At 46.2% G+C, this 25,648-nt stretch overlaps 1 protein-coding gene across 9 annotated transcripts in view; it reads right to left on the bottom strand.

Annotated features, from left to right (window-relative positions):
* The window catches only part of Cux1 (cut like homeobox 1), a 320,437-nt gene that overhangs the window by 155,978 nt on the left and 138,811 nt on the right, over positions 1 to 25,648 (bottom strand). For all 9 annotated transcript variants that reach the window (XM_032886312.1, XM_032886313.1, XM_032886317.1 and 6 more), the window contains exon 3: positions 2,603 to 2,650. In XM_032886312.1, the coding sequence (XP_032742203.1) occupies positions 2,603 to 2,650 (48 nt within the window). The remainder of the gene's footprint in view (positions 1 to 2,602; positions 2,651 to 25,648) is intronic.

The following is a 25,648-nucleotide window of genomic DNA, read 5'->3' as shown; positions in this document are numbered from 1 at the left end:
CTATTTGTCTTCTTAGTGCTGGGGAACAAATCCAGGGTGCTATGAATCCCGAGAGGGCTCTACCACTGAGCTATAACCCCGCCCCACACTGCCCTTCACTGGGGGATTCTGGGCAAGCACTCTGCCACTGGGCCATGGCCCTAGTTCTTGCTTGTAAAGAAAATTAATTTTAGCAGGTAGGTTTGATGACTGTTGTTGGAGTTACACAGGTAATCTTCTGCAAGGTTAAAAGGTTCTTTTTCTAGTTTGCTGGTTTCTAGTTTTTGTTTAATCACTTTCTAATTTAAAGTTATTTATTTTATTCATGCATGTGTGTGCCTGAGTATGTCTGTATACCACATGTATGCCTGGAGTCTGAGGAGGGGAGAAGACAACTCTGGAGGCCCTGAAAAGGTAGGTATAGGTAGTGACGGCTGCCATGTGGGTGCTGGGTACTGGACCGAGGCCTTCTCTGTAAGGGCAAGAATGCTCTTTACCATCTCTCCCGCCCTCACGGATGGGTTTCTTTTCCATACAGTTAGTGAAATGGCAATTTTCCATACATCTGGTCATGTTATAAAGAACACTAATGCAATTTACTGCTGTTAAAGGAAACAGCATTTCAGGCTGTTAAATGAAATAGCCACGCCTACTGGCTTCCAGTGACTTGTCTTAGGGCTCTTGAATTATCTATTTATAACTATATAAGAATGACTGATTTTCTTTCGTGTTTTGTTCTTGTCTGATTCTGACATCAAAGTTATTGTAGCCTTGTTAGGAATTGTCCATTTTCTATTTTCTAATGGAGGTTTTCGTCTATCCCATGAGCGACTGACAGAACTCTCCCAGAGAGAACTGTGTGCACTGTATGTTGTACATTTGATGCTCCTACCATCAGGGCCATTGCAAGGGACCCTTAAGATTGAGCCTAAAGACAGATATTTCCCACAAAAGGAGCGCGGGAATCACCATTCTCTCAGTCACTTCCTTTTGCATTTCCCAGACATTTGCATACAGCTCTGCTCTAATCGCATGTGCCCTGTGGTTGCAGGAGGGGCCAGAGTACATACACTGTGGGAGCTGGGACTCTACCTTATGTCACTACAGGGACATTGTTGCCCATTTGGGGCAAGACTTTTGGGGGTGGTGGCTGCTCTGGGGTCCCTCAGCGTTCTCAGCTATACTGTCTGGGAGCCCAATAGGCTCACTGGCCCCCATGTTGGACTCTGGCAGCATTCTCCTTGGTGATCTGTGAGGACGGTGATTCCTTGGTGAAGCAGGGTACTCGCCGTTAGGGAAAGGCATCTCTACAGTTGGTTCCTCTCTCTCTGTTCTGAGAAAGGTGTGTCCTGGAAGGTGCGAGGCCAGGGAGCTACTGTCTTAGGGAGTACTAGTGTGGAACTTGGGGAAAAACTTTCTTAGGTAAAAATTCAAGGTGGGAATCCTGACGTAAGCAGCAACTTTCAAAAAGTACAACAGTATGAGTTCACAAAGGGAAAATAAACATTTAATCATAACTCAAAATAGATCAAAGAAGGAAACAGACATGAGCAAAGAGGGCATCCCAAAGAAACATACTCAAGGTTGGCTCTTAAAAAAAAAAAAAAAAAACAAAAATCAAAAAACAAAACAACAAAAAACCAACTCACACAGTTGAGAAATCATTTCAGTAATTTAAAAAAAGATTAAGATAATGTTAAGAATGAAAGCAGAGAAACATGATAGCTTCAGCAGATTAGAAAGAGTAAAGGTTTGGAGAGACGGCTCGGGTTAGTTAGGGGTACCTTGCTCCTGCAGAGGACCAGAGTTCCATTCCCAGTACCCGCACAGTGGCTCTCAACCATGTGTGACTCCATTTCCAGGGGATTTGACCTCTGCAGGTCCAAGGTGCTTAGTTTTCAAATAAAGGCTTGCCAGATAGCTTAGCCTGAGCCGGGACTCACTAGGTAGCCGAGACCAAATTACAAGAGTGCGTTGCCAGCCTGGCTGTGAGGGATTGTTTAAATTTCTGTTGGTGTAGAACATGCTCCAAGTTGGATTGAACACTGAGGTTAACTCCCGCTCCCAATTAATTGTCTGGGCTTGTGAAACAGAAAATTAAGTACAGCAATCAATCAATCCAATTTCAACGTGAGTTAAATTTGATGACTTTGCCATAATAATTACATGTAATCGTTATGATTATAAAATTTCAAACTTTTCAATCAAAGACAACAGTTATTATCGGCTTCCTCTAAATGCATTTCTGATCTTCCTCCATCTGTATGTGGATGGGTGGGGCATCCTGTCAGGTATCAGGGGAAGTGGGGCATGGAAGGGTGTTTCAGGAAGTAGGAGACTATGCTCTGGGGTTTCAAGCAATCAGTGACACTCATTCTCACTTCCATATCTTCTCAACAGGCCTCAACACACCTGCTTCCTGGCTGAGGAGGTGAGGAGCTGCCTTGTGTTCCTGCCGCCGTGCCTTCCCACCATGATGGACTGTGCACCCTCAGACTGTGAGCCACCAAGCCTTTCCTTCCTTAAGCTGCTTTGTAAAGGATTTTGTCACAGAAGTGAGAAGCGTAGCTAACACAGCAACAAAGCGTGGGATGAGGACAAGTGAACGTGCATGCGTACTCACCTCCCCTTGGAAGCTCTTGAGCAGTGGTGCTACCTGCTTGCGTAAATCCTGGGTGGAGCAGACGTCAAGAAACAGCCATTGGAGGAAAGAGAAGAGGGATACTGGTTAGGCTTCCTACAAAGGCTCTGTACAGATTATCACTACAGAAAGCCATAAAGCAAGACCCTGTCTTAAGACAAAATAGAGAACTTCTACTTATTCATGTGGTGTATGCATGTGTCCTCTCGGAGGTCAGGAGTTGAGTGTCTTCCTCAATCTTCTCCGCTTACTTTTTGAGGCAGTGTCTCTCGCTGGCCTGGAGCTTACAGATTCAGGGAAGATGTCTCTGGCTATGGAAGCCACAGGGGTCTGCCTATTTCTACCTTCTAACATTGGGATTACAAGCACATAGCTTTTATGTGGGAGTAGGGGATTGAACTCAGGTCCTCATGTTCATATGCCAAGACACTTTACCCACTGAGCCACCTCCCTTACCCAGTTTCCTAAGGGCTGTCATTCATAGGTGTGTCACCTCCTTTGGAGAAGCCAATAGTTTTTGCTCCTCCACTGGATGATTCACTACATTTCTACACTAAGTTCAATGATAAAAAGCAATGAGATGCATTCATGGACTTTTTTACCCTCCCACAAACATTGCAACCTGTAGAAGCTATTAGCCTCCAAGGATGTCCTGAGACCTGTGAATACATGAGTTGACACAGTAAAAGGACATTGCAGCTGTGATTATACTAACAATTGTGGGTCAGGGAGAGGATCCTGGGCCATGTAGATAAGGCTAATGTCATCAGACTGCCCAAGCAGAAACACAGGAGTCCATATAAGAGAGAATTAGAAAGGACTCAAATACAGAAGCAGAGATCGGGAAGATGAAGGGTCCTGGCCATAGGACAAGCAGAGCCTGGCAGAGCTGGCACAGGCTGGAACCAGACCTTCCTAAGGTTTTGGAAGGAATGCAGCTTTTGCTGGCAACTCCATATCCATCTCGTAAATCTTGTTCTGGATCCCACCCCCCAGCAGTGTCAGATGATGTATTCCTGTTGTTTTCAGCTGATAGAAGCAACAGGGAATAAAATACTATTCAGTTCATCCACCACCACCCATTCCAGAAAGACAGGGTAAAGATCTAACAGTGAAGGGCAAAGATAAAACAAAGGACAACAGGAGAAAGATTTGTGTTTCTTGGGTTCCATCTGATTTTTGAAACAATGTCTCGTGTAACTCAGGCTGGCCAGAAACGTACTATGTAGCTCAGGATAATCTTAAATCTCTACTTCCCAAGTGCTGGAATTATACAGTCCTGTGTGTGTGTGTGTGTGTGTGTGTGTGTGTGTGTGTGTGTGTACATATGTGGGTGTGTATGTATGTATGTATATATGTATGCAGACATATAAAGATCAATTTATTAACTTATTATCTATGTGCACATATTTGCACCTGCATGTGTTTGTGTGCATCATGTGCATGCAGATGCCCATGAGGCCAGAAAGAGCATTTGAGGGTATTCGAGCTCTTGGAACTGCACACTTGTAATTCCAGCCCCTGGGAAAAAAAGAAGTTCAAGGAATAAAAGGAGCATTTATGGACAAAAATTCTGTGTGTGTGTTATATTTTACAAACACTTTACTATTAAGTCTTAGTATACTGGGTATTCGCCACACGGTACATTTGGGAGGAAACGTCGGGCCTGGAGGCATGGAGTCTGCCACAGGTGGTTGACCATCTCGGGCAGCTCAGGTCGAGATGCATTTAACATTAGTATGCTCTTGTGAGGGAGGGTCAGGGACGGCAAGTCTCTACCCTGAGGGTCAGTGGGAGAGGTCTCTGAAGAACACTAAGAGAGCCAGGAGGATACTGAGCTAAACAAAGGGAGTCCCTGAGAGAAGGGTGCTGCTTCTACAGAAAGCTGCAAACCTAAGGACCAAGGAAAGACTGGATTTAGCAGCAGGGATGCTCTGGGGAACAGAGAGCAGCTGGGGTAGGTTTGGAAGCTGCCACAGTAAATGTGTAGAGTGTTTAGTTAAAGCACCAGGGGAGGACTGGGAGGAACAGGACCAGGCCCACAAGTGGTGGCTGAATGTCCAATCTGTGCTAGACACCAGCAGTTCTATCCTTTGCCCACTGACCCTATCAATACCACGGACTAGAATACTGAACAGAAGGATGTCCACAGCTTAGAAAGAGAAAGAAATTTAGCTAAAATCATGGAACTTGACAAATTAGGATCTGAACTCAGTCCCCTGTCTCTGTATCTCTGTCTCTGTCTCTCTCTCTCTCTCTCTCTTACACACACACACACACACACACACACACACACACACACACACACACACACACACTCTGTCCTCTTCTGACCTCAAGGGCACCTGCATGCACATGACGCACATAAACACATGCAGGTGCAAATATGTAGACATAACTATAAAGGCTCAAATCACGACACATGTGGAAATGGCACTTGCAGTAGCCACAACATGTACTACTGATGGACATGTGTATGTCACCCAGGTGGCTTACAAAAGGTAGGTATGGTGGCTCGTCCTTATAAACCCAGCACAAGGGAGGCTGATTCAGGAGGATCACAAGCTTAAGGCCAATCTGAGCTATACCAGTCACTTCCTCTCTTATACAGCCCCATTCTGAGGGCTAAGAGAGAAGCTGGATGAGGTTGCAGAATGACAGAAGGGAAGAGCCCAGAATTGGTGACCTCAACAGAGAAAAGGAAGAGGGGAGAGTTTCATGGTTCAGTGTGAGCTCAAGCCAACGTAGCCCCTGGGCTCCCTAACCTTCTCTCTTGGTACAAGGTTGGCTTCATGAGAAAACCAACTGTCCGAAGCAAAAAGGTGACAGAATTCTCTCTGCAGCCTATAACAAGATTCCAGGAAGGCCCAAGAGCTGCCTCTCACGACAGGCTTGTCACAACCCCTTTTTAATTATTTCCTTTTGGCTTGTCTGTTTGAGACACGATCTCACTGGTCTTGAACTCAATGTAGCTGAGGATGACCTTGAACTCCCTCCCTCTGCCTCCTGAATGCTGAGATTACAAACCATGCCCAGCTGATGTGATCTGGGGGATGGAATCCAGGCTTTGCCAACTGGGCCACAACCCCAATCCCTGAAGCAACCTTTTTGATATTAAAGCCAGATGTGCATCTGTCTGCACACAAGTGCACGTGCACTCTACTCCCCCATGCACACTCTACTCCCCAAGGCTGACGAGAAAAAGAACCGACTACATATTCACACTGCACACACATACCAACACAGATGCACTTCAAGCCACCAGCTAAAAGACTCATTCTAATTTTATTTCTTGGCAGTTTGAGAAATGCCTTATCTCAATCTGCCGCCTGCAAATATTATCTGGTTTGTTACTAAACTGAGGAGAGAGATTCAAAGCTGCTCAGTTCTGGCCCACGGGACTCTGTCGCTATCGGTTAGCATGGACAGGAAATGATCTATCCTCGTTTCAGAGCATGGTGCCCTTTGCATTCTAGACAGCCACTGAAACCACAGTCTCTACCGCTTCTGGTCCTGGGTCACCATCGATGCACACCCTTCGTGACAACTGCCAACTGAAGAGAGGAGGGGTTTGAGTTGATTGAAACCACACTAGAAAGAGTTATAACTTGGTAACTGACACATGTTTTAAAAGTCCTAACAATAGAGCTGAACGCTTAATTGAGTTATGGGGTTTCCCCTGGTATCAATTTTGTTCCATCTTGTACCAATCACTGAACAAGAAGCAAAACATATCTTAATCACAGAAAGTGAGGTCCTTGCAGGTGGGGAGATGGTTCAGTCTGTTTGTGGCTTGCTGTGCCACCATGAGGATCTGAATTTGATCTCTAGCACCTTGGTATAAAGGGGGCACGGGGCGCATCGGGCTACCAGTCAAGCTGAATCACTGAGCCCCACATGCTAGTTAGAGACTTTGTCTGAAAAAACAAGGTGGAAACATCCCAAGAAATGACATGAGGTTGACCTCTGACCTCTACACCCATGCCCTCCTACAACCAAACAAATGGCACTCGCACAGTAAATACACTTTAAATCAGGAGGAAGTGATGGCCTTGCGGTGATTACTATCAAATGTCTGCTGGAGAAGGTCAAGATGTTTGGTTTGTCCCTCTCTTCTGAGTATGCAACAAACAGGTGATATTGCCAGAGCCACTTCTACGTAGAGACGATTTTCATTATTCTGGGCTGGAGGGTTGGCTCATCAGTGAAGAGGCCATGTTGCCCTTACAGATGATCTAGGTTCAATTCCCAGCACCCATACGATGGCTTAAACCATTTGTAACTCTAGTCCCAGGGAATCTGAAGCCCTCTTCTGCTTTCTGTGGGTATCAGGCATGCACATACATACATGCACATAAAACACATACATTAATAACATAAATAAATCTTCAAAAAAAAAGTTGCTACAGTCAGTCCCTCCGACTTAAAAAGAAGAGCCTTGTACGCATCTCTCTGCTCCCGCCCATCATGCCTCATGCTTAGGAGTCATCTCTGGATCTGGATTTGCCTTGCGCAGGATGGGGCTCGCCACTTTCTTTGCCTTAATTTCAGTTCACCTTTTCTTCCCGTGTCTTGGTTGTGAAAAGCTGGGGTGGAGCTTACGGTGAGTGAAAATGGTAGACTGATTTATTTACACAAAGGACCCTCAGAAATGTTCAGATTGGGAGGTGACATGTCACAGAGATATATTTCCTTATGACTATATGAAGTATTCATTATCTAAACCTCAAAGCAAGAAAATTCTTAGTCAGCATGGTGGTATGGATTTGTAGTACCAACACTGGGGAGGCACAAATGGGCAGAGTCTAGCCAGCCTACCCTACTTGGAGATCTCTGGCCCAGTATGACGCCTTATATCAAAAAACAAGGTAGATAGCTCCCGTGGCTGCCCACTGACCTTCATATGCACATGAATGGGTAACTCCAAACACACGCATACACACACCCCACAAAGGAAATTCTGACTGGAAAGTGTCTTCGAGAGTCAGGAGATGGCAGGTAAAGAAGCCTGCTGTCAAGCCTGAGGTCCTAAGTTCAACTTCAGAGCTTGTAGTATGGCAGTAAAAAATGAACTCCTACCAGTTCTCTGATCTTGACACACACAGAAACACAGACACAGGTACACTACAGCCCCCATATGTAAATTAAAAAAAACAACAATCTGAAAATGTCTTGAGTGTGTCCAAAGCACATTTTGAAAACTCATTTTTATAGGCTGAGCAGTGGTAGCGCACACCTTTAGTTCCAGCACTTGGGAGGCAGAGGCAGGCAGATCTCTGTGAGTGAGTTCAAGGCCAGCCTGGTCTACAGAGTGAATTCCTGACAGCCAGGGTGTGGGTGCTTTGACTGCACATTATCTTTGCACCACATGTCCTTGTACCCCAGGAGGCTGGAAGAGGGCATCAAATCCCTAAAACAGAAGTTAAATACAGCTGTTAGCTGCCATGTGGGTGCTAGGACTTGAAGCCAGGTCTGTGGAAGAGCAGCCATTGCTTTTAAATGTTAAGGCAACTTTTCACCCCCAAAGTACATTTTTATATCAAATCTGTGTTAAAACTGACACCATCAAATGCAAGACACACTGCTACTCTAAACTGTAGGAAGAGAAACAAGCACTTTTATATCTGATTGTTCATTATCCTATTCACCCCGCATCTGAAGTGGACAAAACACATTAGAAGACCTAAGTATTACAGCTAACAAAACAGTAGTCACTTGAAAATAAAATAGAGTGAGAATAATAGGCCCCAAGTTGTTGCTTAAAGAAAAAGAAAAAACTACACAGGAGCTCCTATCTTAGGAACCATGTGGTATCTTGTAAAAGGGGTCTTTCAAGATACATACTACGGTATTTGTGGATGAAATATATATGACTTTCCTTTAAGCTGATTTATGGGGAGCAATGAGGGACGAGACCAGAGGAGAGGAGAGGTGGGTGACTGTCATAACTGCTGTGATGAGTCTCAAGGGGGCAGTGCATTCACCGGGTCTTCTGAATATTTGAAATAAGTCAATATGTGTCTCTCCAAGACTTAGTGTTACGCCTTCTCCTGCACAATCACTGAACTGACTGAGAGAGTGAGGAGGGTGGTCAGGGATGCCCTTTGAAGCCATAGCCTTTGAACTCGTCCGTGGAAACTGCAAGTTGTCGAGTTCTCCTAGAATGTCAGAGGTAGCTATGCCACCCTACATCAGGATCACCGTCCTGCTTGTCCTGCTCACCTATGGGGACTCATATCGGTGTGAGGGCTTTCCACCGAGCTAGGGAAGTGCTGAGGTTTGCTAGAAAGCTCTCTGGTAAAGAGTGGCAGTTGAAGAGTTGCTCACCAAGTATTGGTTAAGTAATTCACTTAAACCGGGCATGGTCGTTTGTTTACACTACAATGGCTCACATTACATTACAAACCTGTAATCCAAGGACTAGGGAAGCTGAGGGTTGGCAGTCGAAAGTTTGAGGTCAGCTTCAAAGAAAAAAAGAAAAAAAAGAAGAAAAGACAGACAGACAGACAGACAGACAGAGTGCTTGGGGATGCAGCTTATTTGATACAGTGCTTGCCTAACAAGTGCGAAGCTCTGGGTTTGCTTTCCAGCACCATAGTTCAGGTGTGGTCTCAGGACGAGGAGTCAGGAGGACCAGATTGAGGCTATCTACAATACTGAACTATCTAAGCCCAGCCTGAGCTACAGGAGACTTTGTCTTTAAAAAAAAGGGGGTGGGGGGAGGACGAAAAAAGGGATGGGAAAAGGAGAGGGGGAAGGGAATTCGCAGTCAGTTTACTAGGAGAACCCCAGCTTCTCAAGAGAACATTGAGAAGCTGAGAGAGGAGAGAGAAACAGCTGAAGCATCTTCTACCACTGGGTTCTCCTGTCCTCTGAAAAGTGGCCAAGGGTGTAGGGCTAAGCTCTCCTGGACCCTTCCAGATCAGGCCTCCTTCCAGTGCCTGACACATGGTCTCCAGGCTCTGTTCCTCTATTCTGAGTAGCACATGCCTGGCAGCTGTTCTAAGACCCTGTTGCTGTCTCCAGTGCCATCTAACCTGTGAGTCGAACTGCACAGGGGTTGCCGAGAAGGAACTGGTAGAGCAACTTTCTAGAAAAGAAGGAAGGAGTAGGGTTCTAGTATCTGCCCCAGTGGACAGTGGATCAATCAATCCTACAGCTCTTTTAAAATACAGAAAGCACAGCTAGGGATGGAGCTCAGTTGAAAGAGTACCTGTCTAAGGCACATGCTGTCCCTAGGCCACATAATGGCGCCTGCCTATAAACCCAGCACTTGGAGGTTCCCTCCGTGAGGTGAACCTAAGTGGAAGCAGGAAGATCAACAGCTCATAGTGAGCACCAGACCAGCATGGGATACACAAAACTCTGTCATTACAAAAAAGAAGAAAGAAGAGGAGGAGGAGGGGGAGGAGGAGGAGGAGGAGGAAGAAGAGGAGGAGGAGGAAGAGGAAATAGAGGAAAGGGAAGAAGAGGAAGGAGGAGGAGGAGGAAGAAGAAGAAATAAAGGAAGGGGAAGAAGAAGAGGAGGAGGAGGAGGAGAAACAGGATGAGGAGGAGGAGGAAGAGGAAGAGGAAGAGGAAATAGAGGAAAGGGAAGAAGAGGAAGGAGGAGGAAGAAGAAGAAGAAATAAAGGAAGGGGAAGAAGAAGAGGAGGAGGAGGAGAAACAGGATGAGGAGGAGAAGGAGGAAGAGGAGGAAGAAGAAGAGGAGGAGGAGGAAGAGGAGGAGGAGGAGGAGGAGGAGGAGGAAGAACACAAAAACCCAGATTCTAGAAGACTTCGATGCTAGGTAGGGGCAACTAATTTTTTTTTAAATGTAGACATTTCCTTGTACAGTTTCATCTCAGAAATCTGCATTTAGTGTTTATAAACCTAAGAAAGCAGAGTACAAAGTTAGTATGAACCTCTAACAAAAGTATAGGGAAAGTAACAGCAAATCATTCTCCCTTCCTAAAAAGTTAACGACGAAACTGTACACTATGTTCTCCTTCCTCGGTCTCCTCCTCCTTCTCCTCCTTGTGAGTGTGTGTAGGGGTCTTGTGTAGCTCATACTGGCCTCCAACTTATGATCCTCCTGTTTCTGAGTGCTGAGGTTACAGGTTTGAACCGCTAAACACTAATAAATCAGCTGCTTTCTTGAGGTGTAAGCCATCAGTCCTCACAACAGCCTTCAGGAATATCTGCCCAATTCATGAAGATGCAGAGCATCAGTTTGCTGTGAAGGGAAATCAGCCCCAGGCTCTGGTTCTTGGTGTCATGTATGGCACCTGTGATTCCCCTTCACTAACAGAGCAAAGAACCCAGACCGGGTGTGAAGACTGTGTCTTCCCCAGGCTCTCTCCCAGGATCCTTTGAGACAGGGCCTCCTGCTGACTCAGGCAGTGAGCTCCAGGAGTCCTCCCAGCCATGTCCACTGAGCTCAGGGGCTGCAGGCATGAGCCGTCACAGCCAACTTTTTACCATGGATTCCAGAGACACAACTCAGGTCCTCATGCTTGCATGAAGCACTTTACCAACTGAGCCATCGCCTCAGCCTCCAGGTGTGAGGTTCTTGGTACTTCGATTGCGGAGTTCAAGTTAAAGAGTGGTTGGTGGGAAGGGAAGTTTCCCTTTGTTCCAGGATGCAGGACCCTTCGCCTCTCATCTCATCATCTGAAGGTGAATGGCGTGGCTATTGACGGGTTTCAAGCTTTTGGCTGCTTTTATAGATGAACACATGCCCTCTCCAGTCTCTGGGAGATGGAGGAGTGGTTTTAAATGCATTTAAACTGGGGTGTTAAATAAAAAAAAAATCTCTCTATACAACAGCATCCAGTATGGCCTGGCAGCGTCTCAGAGAATTTAGTTCACAGATTTGCAAAAATTCCATTAGCTTTAATTATTTATCAGCAGTCGAGTTAGATTACGGTTCTTGACCTATTTTCATAGTGGATGGGCCACCCAGCGATGGAATAGATGAATAGTCTTTTTCCTAAACTGAAATAATAGAAACCTACTTTAAAGAAGGAAAGAAAACCCAAACATGTAATTACCACGATGCAGACCCTGCCACATTGCCTTTGTCTGGGGATAAAATGTACATCTTTGGAGGTTTTGGTTATTAAATAAGATTATCTTGAAAAGGAGAAACTCACTCATGCTATAATTTCTTTCCATTTACATTTCTTTGCTCCATTTAAAGCATCCTGTGTCCTGGTAGAACGTCTCCAATGTGACTGAGGTGCCGCAGCACTGCCCCAACGACACTGGGTGAGAGGAGGGCCAGCTTCCGAGAGCCACACAGTGACTGGAGAAGGTGTGGGCTCCAGTGGGTAAGTGGTTAAAGCCAGCGAGGGACAAAAAGGGCAGTGACACCAAGTTCCCGAGCAACAGCAGCTCTGCCACACTCCCTGCCTGACAAAGGTCATTTGTGTCCAATTCACAAGCCAGGTCTGAGGGAAACAGATCAAGAAGGGGATGCTTCCAGGTGGGCATGGGTCAGACTGCAACAGAATGACTGCTGGGTGCATGCAGCTGTTTGGCCTGATTGCAGAACCCAAACATTGGGCAGCAAAGGTGTGTTGAGGTCAACTTTGTGGGTGTGCTGCGGTTCTCAACTTTGTGGGTTGTGACACTTTGGACAAACTTCTATCTCCAGAAATATTTACATTACAATTCATAGCATTAGCAAAATTACAGTTATGAAGTAGCAGTGAAAATAATATTATGGTTGGGGGTCACCATACCTTGAGGAACTGTACCTTTAGGGTGACAGCATTAGGAAGATTGAGAACCACTGGCTTAGGTAGTGTCTGGAGAATCCTGGCTTCCAGACCTTATAGTAGGCCCGGTAGGTTGAAACTACCTGCTACTTTGTCATTTCTGCACATTTTCTGCAAAGCAGAGTTTCCTAGAAGCTCTAATATCCCTATTCCAATGCTGTTACAAATGTTTATATTCATCTCTAGCATGGTCAACACTGATGGAACGTCCTCTCCTCCTTCCCTCACTCCTCTCTCCCTCTTTTTAAAGACACTATCTTGATAAGGCTCATGCAAGACTCAAGCACACTATTTATTTAACTGGAGATCACCTGGACCTCCTGATGCTGCTGTCTCCCGTCCCGACTGTTGACTGCAGGTGTGCACTACCATGCACGATTACGGAACTCCGTGCGTTGTGCATGCTAGGCAAGCACTCTAACTGAGCTAAATCCTATCCCCTATTTTTTCAATTTAAAGAAAACAAAATGCTAAGAAATGGCCATGCCTTCTGAGAACGAATGGCTGGAGGGTCAGGATGGGAAGGAAGAGAAAGCAACCTCAGATTCTTGTGACCAATGGTCCAGATGAGTCTCATTCACACCTCAGTCTGACTTTATATTCTTCAGCTTTCTCATTCTTTCTTCTGTAACTGTGGGCATGCACTGCGTGTTTGTATATATAGGTGCACAGTGGATGTGTGTGAGGTCAGGGGCCATTATTAGGTGCCATTTACCTTGATTTTTGAGACAGTCTCCTATTGGCCTTGTATTTGCACAGGAAGCACTACCAATAGAACTACTTCTCCGGACTTCTTCTAGGCCACTTTCCAAATCTAAACTTCTACTTGTATTCCAGAATTATGACAACACTGCTGTGAGTTTACCAAAGACAGGCTCCACATGCTCCATATATTTTCTTCAGAGATCATTTGAGTGTTCACTATGAGCACTGACTGAGAGTCCTGGTCCCTTCTCCCCAAGTGCCTCACCTCTTAGTAAGAACAAAGACCCAGGTTAAGGTGCTGGCAGACTTTGGGGCTCTTTGATGATTTAGTTCAAGGAATATGCTGGGTGAATGAGCAAAGATGCTATTCCCAGACTGGCTAGCAAAACAGACCCATATACTATGCAAAGGGACAGGCTCTAAAGGTGCCTTAAAAAAAGAAACAAAACAAAAAACCAAAACAACAACAACAACAAACTCAACCAGGGTTGTTTCAGGAACCAACCAGAAAGTATGACTCCTCCTCTCATCAGACATACCCCTGTATAATTTATTTAGGACCCCCAGCCCTGCTAACATCCAAAGAAATGGGGATTTAAAAGTTAGAATGCAGATTAATTCCTGGCTTACAGTTTTGATTCTAGGAATCTCTTCCTAAGACTAAGCAGAGATGGAAGAATAATTTATGCTCAACAATCATTAAGCAAAGGTTAGGGCAGGAGAAAACTAGAAACAGTTTAGATTCTACAGTGGAATTACTTACTGAAGACCATGCTAGCTTTGCAATACAGTGGAATATTTGGAAATTGATGAAATAATTTTTTCAACAAACAGCAAATACTGTTAAATCAAGTGAGTGTCTTATATTTCTTTTTATTCTTAAGACAGGTTCTCTGGGAGCCCAGCTGGATTCAAACTCACGATGTAGGCAAAGGATGACTTTGTGTTTCCAGCCATTCTCTTCATCTCCTGAGCTCTGGGGTTTGGCATGTGCCACCACGCTGGTTTACATGGTGCTAAGGACACAACACAAGCTTTGTACATGGTGGGCAAAAAGCCACTGGGATACAGGCCTGACACTAAGTTCTATCCCTTCAACAGACATCTGCTGGGGCCTGCAACACAATTCTGAACAAAGCCAGCTATTTCTAGCCAGCAGCAGTTCTACATAGCTTTCATCCCAGCATTCAGAAGGTAGAAGCAGGAAGACAGCTGTAGTTAATATAACTTAGCTTCAGAAAAGCCTGGGCTATGCGAGGACTATAGTGACAAATAAAAGGCCTACTAAGCCCCCGAGCCTCCTATACAACATAATCCTAAGTATTTATTTTAATTTTTATTTACATTCCTGTGCTGTATTGGTTTCTTTTCTATTCCTGTGATAAAACACCATTACTAATGCAATCTACAAAAGAGTAACTGGTTTAGGGTTCAAGAAGGTTAGAGACCATTATGGTGGAGTGAAGGCATGGTGGCTGGAGCTCACAGCTCAGAACTGTAAGCAGGAGACAGAGAGCACACTGGGAATGGCAGGAATCTTTTGAAGTCCTAAAGTCTGCTCCCAGTGACATGTCCTCCAACTATGCCACCTCCCTCATCCTTGCCCAACAGTTCCAGTAACTGGGGACCAACGATTCAAACTGGGGACCGCGCTTATTCAAATTACTGAAGGTGCGTTGGTCCACATGTGTGCAGGTGCCCTAAGGCAGAAAAAATGTTGGATTCCCACTGCACTGTGGGTCATCTGATATGGGTGCTGGAAACAAAATTCAATTTACAGAGGAGCACCAAGTGTTCTTAACAGTTGAGCCACCTCTTCAGCCCACTAATTGTTTTAAAATAGGTAATAATCACAAATACTAAGACAGCGAAGATAAGAAATCATGCTCAACAGGCTGTGAGGACAGTGCAGAGCCACACTTAAAACATTGGGAGTTGTTATTTCGAGTTTCACTTTCCTGGTGACCTCTGTAGATTAGTATGTCCCAGTATCAGAAGGTTATACAGGCCTGAGACCACAAGCTAATATTCCTTTTTAGGATATGGCTGATTTAACTCTCTCTTCTTCAGGCTGTATGTAAATTTCTACAATGAGCAACCCCATCAGAGGAAAAAGTCTCAGGAGACAGTGGGAAAGAACTGGAACACCACAAACCAGTGTCTCAGGAGCGAGGGCAGCCCCAACAGCGCCGATGTGAACAGACACAGGGTATCAATACTCAGCTGACAAATCTTAAAATACGGACAGGACGTGTGTGTGTGTGTGTGTGTGTGTGTGTGTGTGTGTGTGTGTGTGTGTGTGTGTGTGTGTGTCCTAAAGGCAAACTGAGGCATAGCTCAGAATGCTTGCCTAGAATCCCCACAGTGAAATGCTAAGGACCAGCCTCAGCCAAAGAACTGCTTTGTAGTATTGCCAGAGCTTTGGGTTCAATTCTTAACAATCACAAAACAAACAAACAAATGTTTATATAACTTAAAGTCAGAGCTTAAACATGTTCTGTCCAGATCTGGTCTCCATTTCAATTGCTTCCTCATCTGAAAGTCTGACCTCAATTTTACCCACCATTCACGTGGGTCCTTGCTTTCTAAAAGGAAGAGGCACGGGGAAGGTGTTCCTTTGTCTCAATCACGAACACATACAGTTTATTAATATTTAGTAGCTTCACAGAGCTGCTCAGGAGTAATTAATAATAAAAGATGAGCAAGGCTACTTGCAGACACAATGCTTACTGCACACGATCAAAAGGAGGCTGGATCCTAACCAGGTGCCTAGTGGCCCATGAGCAACCAGCAAGTCCACAGAGGGGAATCTAAACGAGGTCTGTTTGCACATGGCTCTCCCCCTTCTCCTCCTAGTCTCATTTCTTATGGAAAATAAGACAGAGCGAGCTACTGGCACAGGAAACGCAGACTATAATTTCTTAATTTCTAGATGGAATTCTTTATGCCATATGGATGGCCTACAAAATGTCTGATGAAGCAGACAACGAAGGAACGGCAATCTTTGGAAGCAGCCTTTAAAACTATGTGAAGATGTTCTCAAGTGTCTCGAAGGAGGCCTGCACGGAGCAGGGGAGGTGAAGCAAAGTCTTCAGGGCAGAATGAAGCCTCCTGACCCTGGTCCTCACCCTGAGTGACCAGTGTGAGTGCTGCTGACAACAAACTCAACTATGGAGCTGAGGGAGGGTGGAGAGAAAAGGCACACTTTAGGACATTCCAATGCTCAATCTCCCCACGCTATCTGATCCACTGGCCTCCCTATGCACTGGTCTCAAGTGCTCAGAGTAGTTGCCTCTCATTATCCATTGGGGACTGGCTTCAGCCCTTCATGCATCTGATATACCATGGACACAGAAGTTCCTTACACAAATGGGGCAGTACTTACACAGAACCGGCTTGTACACATCCACACAGTGCACACTGTGAATTTTAATCTGTTTATAGTCAGGGATCTGGGGATGAAACTCAGGGACTCACCTGTGCTAGACAAGGTCTCTACCACCATGTCCCCGGCTGGCTCTCACTGAGAGTGGAGGCCATTGTTCTATCTGTAGTGTATACCAACCTCAGCCCTGAATCATCTCTAGATGCCTTGCAATATTTGCCATAGTAACAGTGCTATGTGTACAGCTGCCATACTGCATCATTTAGGGAATAAACTAATCACAGCAGAAATCTGCACATTCAATACAGTTGAGACTTTTAGCCTCAATATTTTCAATCCATGTCCAATTATGTATGTATGGAGAATTTGAAGGCATGGGGGTGTCAACTACTTAAAGAGCCATTTTTAAAGCATTAAGAAAAAATGTAATACTTAACAGAGAAAATGACTTTAAATACTTTTGAACTCAGGGTGTGGTGATGCATGTTATAAACCCAGAAACTTGGGAGGATCATCTACGCAAGCCTGAGCTACCTAGAGAAACTGGCTCAAAAGGGGGGGGGGGAACAGACAAACAAACAAAACCAAAAAAAACAATCAGGTACTTTAGGAATTCCTCTTGCTACCTTTTTCGTGCCTCTTAAGCCTGAGTAGACTTCAGCCAGCCTTGAGATTCACTCTTGAATATCAGCCTGGCGTCTGTGCAGTCACTCCGTGGAAGGCTGCTGTCCAGAGCCGCCTGACTGGCTGGATGAGTCACACGGAAGTTCACAGATGTCAAAAGCAGCTGCCCAGACTTTTCTGTTATTACCATATACGGTTAATATAGATCCATTTATCTCCAACCATTGAATGGAGCTTCAGCAACTCCATACCTATTATTTCTCTTGAGAACTTCTCCATCTATAACTCTGCCATATGAAGACTATACCCCCAATCAACCAAGGACCTGAAACCATCACCCTGGGCTAGAAAATGTTTGCATGGCTAAGTGTTTGAATAGGTCAAAGTACAGGGCTAACTTTACATTCCAGCAACATCCAAAGAGAACAGCACAGGGCAATAAAGATTCCAAACCAATTTCATCTGAGTAGTGCTTCCCCCACCCTGCATTTTGTACCACACACTCGGGAATTGTCTGTAAATACCGTGGTAGGTGGGAATTGTTTCTGACATATTCCCTATAAAGTTCCGACAAGCTGGCAGAATTATCTGGGAAAGGGCTGGAGGTGAAGCTAAGTTGGCAGAGTGCTTTCCTAGCTCGCCCTGTGTTCAACCATAGCAGTACATAAACCTAACACATGGCAAACACCTATAATCCCAGCACTGGGGAGGTAGAGGCAGGAGGAAGTCAAGAGAATTCAAGAATTCAAACAAAGCCAAACTTGAGACCATGTCTGAGTAACAAAACAGAAGCCCAACCAATCAATCTAAACAGAACACTCCCTCCCAAACTAATCAACCAACCCAGAAAAAAATTATTAGCTAAGAAAAATGTTCCATACATGTATTCAATCAATAAACTTCTATGCAGTCAAACTTACAGACAGGCAAAGAAATATGCCTCTAGGTCTGTCTCCACTTTCCAGCGGATGGGAGAATGGACACCACCTACCCTCGGGGTGACCAGCAGCTGACTCTTCATGACCTCAGCTGTGCCTCCTGGGAGTTCAACCAGAGAAGGCTTCGCCCATATAGAAAATGGAGAATTCTTAGCTACAACCTTTAAAAGATACAAAGACCTATAAAAAAGCAGCTATAGACAGTGGCTATCCAGAAGTCTGTGCCCCGGGCATCCAGACGTTTACTCTCAGGTGCAGCTATCTAAGTCCACCCAGGACTCTCTGAGACTCAAGTAAACATGAACTAAGCTTGGTTAGCATGGTGGTGCACACCTGTCATCCCGGCACTCGGGAGGCCGTCTGTGCTACAGTGCTGGAGGACACTGTCCCCAGTTATGATGCGGGCATTTCTGTCTTGTAATCAGAGCAGCTAACATTATGCACACGTGACTCAGGGCCAGGCACACTGCAGTGTAGCTCAGTTGGTAGAGTGCTTGCCTGATATGCAGGAGGCTCTAGGTTTCATCTCAGGAAATGCATAAACTGGGATGTCGGCTTACAGGATGGTAATCCCAACACTCAAGAGGTGGAAGTAGGGATCCAAGAGGTCAGGGTCATCATCGGACTAATCTCTGGCCATCCTGGGCTACATCAAACAAGATCTTGTATTAAAACAAGATGAACTCGCCTCGTATATTCTCTCAAAGGGGTGGAAGGAGCATCACCAGGACCCTCACCTGAGATTCAGTCACTCTTTTGCTGTGACCCGGCCCCAGCTCTCTGCTCCACCCTAGCTTCCAATCAAGACCCTTTTCCAGACAAAACTTTCCAGGGGATGAGGGAACATGCGAGCCTGTGGCCAGAAAGGGCATGTTCTGGCCTGGAGGAGAAGCTCAGTCAGTCGAGTGTTTGCCCGCCATGCAGAAGCCCTCAGTCTCATCCCCAGCACCACACACACTGGGCAGAGTAGCACACACACCCGTAACCTCAGCCAGCAGGAGGGAGAGCAGGAAGATCAAGATTAACCTGAGTTACCCTGACACAAAAAGAGGGGGAGAGCAGTGAGCTCAGTGGATAGAAGTGCCTGCTGCTAAGTCTGACGCCCTGAGCTCAATCGCTGCAACTCATGTATCTGAAAGAGACAGCTGACTCCTGCAAGTCGCCCTCTGACCTCCAAACGCCAGACCTCTGCACTTTTTAAAAAGCAGGTGGTAGAAATCAAACTCAGGCCTCATGCTCGTACAGTAAGCACACTTACCAACAGCACTATCTCCCCAGAACCATAAAATTTAAATTGGTACAGTCATACACATGAGGCAGTACTAGCTGGTAGGCAAAGCTCTCCACCCGGTCGGTATTCCTGATGTGAAGAAGCAGGAAAGACTGCCTAGAGAGGAAAAGCAGAAGTACACTTGGGGTTGAAGAGGCCTGGTGGGGTGAGGAGAGTAAGGAAGGCACTTGCCTCGAAAGAGTGAGAACCTGAATTCAATCCCCAGAAATCAGAGAAAAAAGCCAAGTTTTGTGGACAGCTAATCTGAAACTTCCAGGCCAATGAGGAACTATATCTTAAATGAAAGATAGAAAAAAGTGACGCCTAAGGTTGACCCCTAACCCCTACACATACATGTGCACACCCACCTGTGCGCATCACACACATGCATGCACACACGCAAGCACACAATCAGGCTTAACTCCCTTGATTTGTTTTACTTCCCAGAGGGCTCAGCAGCTCCCTGGTCTCCATGGTGCTGTTTCCTAAGCTGTTAGGTAACCCAACCGCTGACCTGCTGACCTATGGAGCCTTAAGGACATTTCCCAGCAAATGTGCCAAGGTTAGTGATGGGTTATGGTCTGGCCACATCCTAGATGAGGTCTGATAGTACACATGGTGTACATTGGTAGCACCAATACGGGTCACAAAGTATACCCTGCTGTCTTCAAGCTGTATTCTTCTGGAGATGCTGTGGCTGGTGAGCGGGCCAAGCCTTTGAACATTCCAGTTCAGGTTAGACATGTGTGTCACAGTCTACTGGGGCCTCCTTTCTGTCCCCAGATACCCACTTTGGATCTCAGGCACGGTTAGCTTGGACTTAGTAAGTATTGGGTACAAGGCGACTCTTAAAGACCTACTAAAAGTCCCCTATTCCCCCTAGGAAGCACACAGCCAGCACAGGGTCTATACTCTAAGAAAGATACTTTCTTACAATACAATTAACTTTTTTTTTCTTTTCTTTTCTTTTCTTTTTTTTTTTGAAACAGGGTCTCATGTATAGCCCAGGCTGGCCTCAAACTCCCTAGGGAGCTGAAGTATCCCTGAATTCTTGATCCTCTCTCCTTCACCCATATGTGCTGGAATTACAGGCTGCAAAATATGAAAGACTTGCTCTACGTGGTCTACTCAAGAGAAAGGAAGGAGAGTAAAGGTCCTCGTAAGACTGTCACTTGTTATTGACAGGTGCTAAGCACTAGCCACCTTGCTATCCTGCCAGGATAAACCTGGTTCACACAGAACAAAGATATATGCATAGACAGCAAAGAAAGGATAAGACCAACCAAACCAAAGAAACCAACCAGGAGGAAAGTACAGGGCAGATATATACTCCAGGAATGGGGTGGGAATGGAGCCAGGGAAGGTTTGGACACAGAGGGTGAGCAGAGGGAGGGGACCCAAATCAGAGGTGAGCCGAGGTACTGTGTGTGTGTACACAGGGCAACAAGATGGCTCAGCAGGTAAAGGTGACTGCTGACAACCTGATCATCTGAGTTGGATTCCAGGGACTCCATATAGCGGGGAGGAAGAATAAACTCTGGCAAGCTGTCCTTCGACCTCCACAGACAGCATGGCATGCATACCTACACATGTTCATGCACACACATACTAAATAAATGTAAAATTAAAGAACAAATCAACAGCGATCCAACTGTCAAGCTGGGAATGCTCTCCAAGCTGGCTCAAGGGAGGTTGAGACTCTGGCCAGGGCCAGCTATAAGATCATGACCCTGGCCAGAAGCATGGGAAGCAGCCTTGAGGCTCCATAGTCAGTCAGTCAGTCAGTCAGTCAGTCAGTCAGTCAGTCAGTCAGACACACACACGCACGCGCACGCACACACACACACACACACACACACACACACACACACACACACACACACACATGCAGTGCAGCCATGCTTGGAAGTCAGAACAGCCGTAGTTCAAAGAGGATCAGAGGGTGATTATGAGACAAAGGCATGGGAATTTTCCAGACTACTCTTGTGACTGTTGAACACAAATGTTCCTGTGACAGGCTATAAGTCCACTGACTCACAAGGCCTTCTGCTTAGAAGCCCCTCACAGCAGGAGAAGAAAGGATTTGAGGCAGGGTGACCAGATCTGCAGATCTGTACTCGTAACTAACAGGAGATGGTCCACACTGGGTCGGTAAGCGCCATCGAGCTAGCTAAATCCAGCTGGCTTCTGGTATTTTTATGGTCCATGAGCTAAGAATGGTTTTTACACTTTTAAATGGTTACATTTAAAATGGTTATGTAAGTGCCTACATAATATCCTGATTTTGCCTTTTACCCAGCCAGGTCTAAAATATTTAATGCCATACCCTTCAAGAGAAAGTTTGTGGCCATGCCTGGTGGTAGTGGGCCTGTTGTCCCAGTTATTTGGGAGGATAAGACAGAAAGAGCAGAAGTTCAAGGCCAGCCTGGGCAGCTTGATGAGACTCCGTCTTTAAAAAAATGGCTGAAGAAGATGGAGCAGATTTGAGTACTTGCCCAGACTCCCCAGTGAGTAGTAGCTTAGCAGTAGAGTGCCTGTGCAGGGTGTGAGGGGTTCAATCCCTAGCACCACAACCATACACTGAAATTATGGACCTCTGGACTCTTGTCCATTCCTGTTTCTGCTTGTCCCCCCTTCTCCCACGAAGTAAACCTGTGAGTAAACCTGTGAGAAGGAATTAGCCAGGCTTTGGAATCCAGGCACGCATGTATCCTGTGAATGTTTGGTGCCCACCATGATCTTGTGAAATCGTGTAGGCATAACTCTCAACCTCAGCGAGACCCGACCCCCAAGACTTCCCAGAAACAATGGTGACTGAGAGGCTGTTGTGAACATCAAAGGAGACCTGGTTTGGGAATAGGCCTGTGTGAGCTCATGATGCTTCTGGAATAAAAATTTATTCGTGGTCATTTATGAGCTGGTTTATCACCAACATCTACGCTCTATTCTCATAAATGTTGCAATGTGACATCCTATCTCAGTCTAAGACATATAGCACGTGGATGGCAGGGCAGGAATCTGCTGAACTGCCAAGGATGTGACCTGGTCGTTCTGCTCTGTGCCTCGTGACCCCCATCTCATCAACAGGTCAGGGGCACCTCTGTTAGGCCAGTTGTGCTTCACTAACCCATGTTCAGTGGAAGAAGATGTCGACCCCGTGCTGAATATGAGCCCATGGAAAACCACACTCCAATCTGCATTCCACTATGGAAAAACCATCCCAACCACATCCAGATATGGATGAAGGGGGCAGGGGTGGGGGCAAGGGAGTAAGCTGTATGTTGTGAGAGACCTAGAATATTCAACATTTTGTATCACATGGAAGCTGAAACTCAAAGTATTTCAAGAACTGGGCATGCTGAATCTCACACTCACTCCTAAAGAGGGGCTGCACGTCAACTTTCATGGAAGCATCACCTTGGCGTCCTTACAGCCTCAGGGCCCTGGTCACGCACACCAGTTAGGCCCACACTCATTCTGCCCTGAGGTGCCAGGCTGCTACCAGAACACAAGCCTGTCTACTCAGAGGGAATACAGGCTCTGACTCCTGTGTAAAAGCTCTTTTTGTCTGTGAGCTCAGGCTGGGTTGGGATACCCTGATTCCAAGTAGCTTTCCTGCCTTCTTGATTCATTCTCTCTCCTGGTGTGTGTGTGTGTGTGTGTGTGTGTGTGTGTGTGTGTGTGTGTGTGTGTGTGTGTTGGGGGATGCGTGTTCATGTGTGCACATGTATATGGAAGCCAGCTCCACAAAGTGACATCTGTAAGTTTTTTTGAGACAGGGTCTTACTGGCCTGGAGCTTTTAGACTGTGTTGATTGACCAGTGAGTCCCAGAAATCTACCTGCCTCCTCCTCCTCTTCCTCTTCTTCCTCTTCCTCCTCCTCCTCCTCCTCTTCCTCTTCTTCCTCTTCCTCCTCCTCCTCCTCTTCCTCCTCCTCCTCCTCCTCCTCCTCTTCCTCCTCCTCGCTAGGATTACAAGCATGTCATTATCCAATAACACAACTAGAGCAGGAATTGTGGGTCTTAAGTTTCACTACCATTTCAGCGCAAGTGGCTAACAAGCAGGGAAAAACACTTTGGAGCAGGTGAGTGTGGCTACTTTGAGGAAGCCTGCAGTGAGGATCAGGAATGTACTCACGAGTATCCGTTGTGTGCTTTGTATGCATACAGCCAAGAAGTTACATACACCACTCCCCACCCCTGCACCTTCCTTTTGTTCTGAAACAGGTCTTATTATACTGGAAAGCTAGCATCAAATATGCAATCCTCCTGCCGTAGCCTCTATGTGCTGGGATTCCAGGAGTGGTACCACACCTGGCTGGTCCTGGCCTCTGGATGGTGAAGTTCTGCCGAGAGGACAAACATGCAAACAAACTGACAGCACAGCAAGACAACTGCAGGAGCCCATGTAAGATGAGTACAAAAGAGGCTGGGGCAGCCAAGTTACTGTTTGCATGAAGCTAACCTCTCTCCCAGGCAGAAGAAATTTCGTCTTGGAATTCCTGAGCAGCTAACACAGTGCTTCATCACCTGAGACAACTGCTTTACAGGACAGAGAGCCCTAGCACTGGGACCAGGCCACCGTAAGGTTGAGATTCCTTAGTGCAGCTTACAGGACTCACTTGATTGAAGTGTTTATTGAGTGATCTAAAGGGTAGAGAGGGATCATTTCCACACCTACCCTTGCCCCTCACTCATAGCTAAATAAACAAGAGTGACTCAGTTAAAAGGCAAAGAACACAAACATTAAACATGATTGTGTTCAAGCTGGAGAGGAAGGCCAGACAGCCTGGGGGTTCACTAAAGCTCGGACGAAGGCCAAGTTGAAGGTCACTGCCAGTTCCTGTGGTGGCCCAGATCTAGACTGTGGGTGGGTATCTTAATAATTTTCAGGAGACTTGAAGCTACCTGGTAGTGGTGGTTAAAGGACAGTGGGTTTAGGCACGAAGATACTGTTCCTAGTCAAGTGTGACACATACCTATAAGCCTAGCACCCAGGAGGCTGCTAGTTCAAGGCTAGCCTAGAACATCACACAGAGTGATGAAGTGCTGGGGGCATGGCTCAGCTATAGACAATTTGCCTTGCATGCACAAGACCCTGGGTTCTATCAACAGCCCAGCAGATAGAATACATTAAAAAGAAGGAAGGCGCTCTCCGTCAAAGGCATAGACTGGGGAAACACTTGGAAGTGCTTTTGCTGACAAGTTGCCCGGGAGAGCCAGTGCCGACAGAGGCCGGTTTCTATTTTAGTGCTAACATCGGGAAATAAGCTGAAGACACATGCGCCTCAATTCAGGGCAGCTGCTTTCCCAAACAGCTCAAAATAGGAACTCTACACACACGTGCACTGGCACGCATGTGCGTCGTCCACCACTCACACAGCCAGCAGGACCAGAGCTGGCACAAAGGATTTCATTTTCTTACAGAGCCTGAGAACTCCAAAACCCATACACTTTAAAAGCAGACCAATTCCACACAGTTGTTAGTAACCCTGAACCAGGCTGCCTGCCACTCTTCCTGGTGCTGTACATGTCGCCTGGGGGAAGTTTAATCTTAGAGGCAATTGGACCACAAGTGGCCCTGCTGCCGATGAACAGGTCACACTCTGTCAATTTGTCACCAGCTTCAGAACAGCAGAAAACCTGTTCCCACACTCTGTTGGTAGGGTGCTCCATCTGGAGCAGCAGCAACAGTCCTGCTTTCCAGATGTGGCTGAAGTAAATCCAGGAGAGGCATGTTTGTCAAGGAAGTGAGATTTCAGGCATTCTCACTGTACTTGGAGTCTATGAAGTTTAAAGGACCAGGCTCCTGACTAGCAGGAGACTGGAGCCAAAACAGAGGTCCTGCTGCAGGAGACAGCATAGTCTGGGTAATAAGAAGTCTCCGGTAGCTGTCTTTTCTAGTCCCTCACCACCAGTGTGCCTGGCCTTGTGCTGGAGTAAGGCCAGCAGATGTTCAGTTTAGGGACTCTGGGTGAGGCCGGATTTCATGGCTGGTGGGGGCTTACAGACCTTTTCCGGGCATCCCTCAGTGGCGACGCCTGGGGCCCCAGAGGAAACACACTTCAAAGTCCAGCTGTGAACCTAGAAGGTCAGCAGCCTCTGTCTCTCTCTGTCTCTCTGTCTCTCTCTCTCTCCCCCTCTCTCTCATGCCCTTGACATAACAATTTGGCCCTGATGAAGAGGGAAGAAGAAAGCCGTACCCTGGTAGTCAGCAGGAGGAAATGGCTTCCTGACTGCTCTCTGGTGTGAATTGGGGTATGGGAGGCTGGGGTCTGGCCTGGTTCCAAAGAGCCTCTCTTTTGTGCCAGTGGTGGACTCAACACCAGGAGGCTCAAAGCCTCCC

The sequence above is a fragment of the Rattus rattus genome, chromosome 16 (genome assembly GCF_011064425.1).
Source record: "Rattus rattus isolate New Zealand chromosome 16, Rrattus_CSIRO_v1, whole genome shotgun sequence".
Classification (NCBI taxonomy): domain Eukaryota; kingdom Metazoa; phylum Chordata; class Mammalia; order Rodentia; family Muridae; genus Rattus; species Rattus rattus.
Note: the sequence above shows the minus strand (reverse complement) of the source record. Positions and strands in the feature narration are given on the sequence as shown.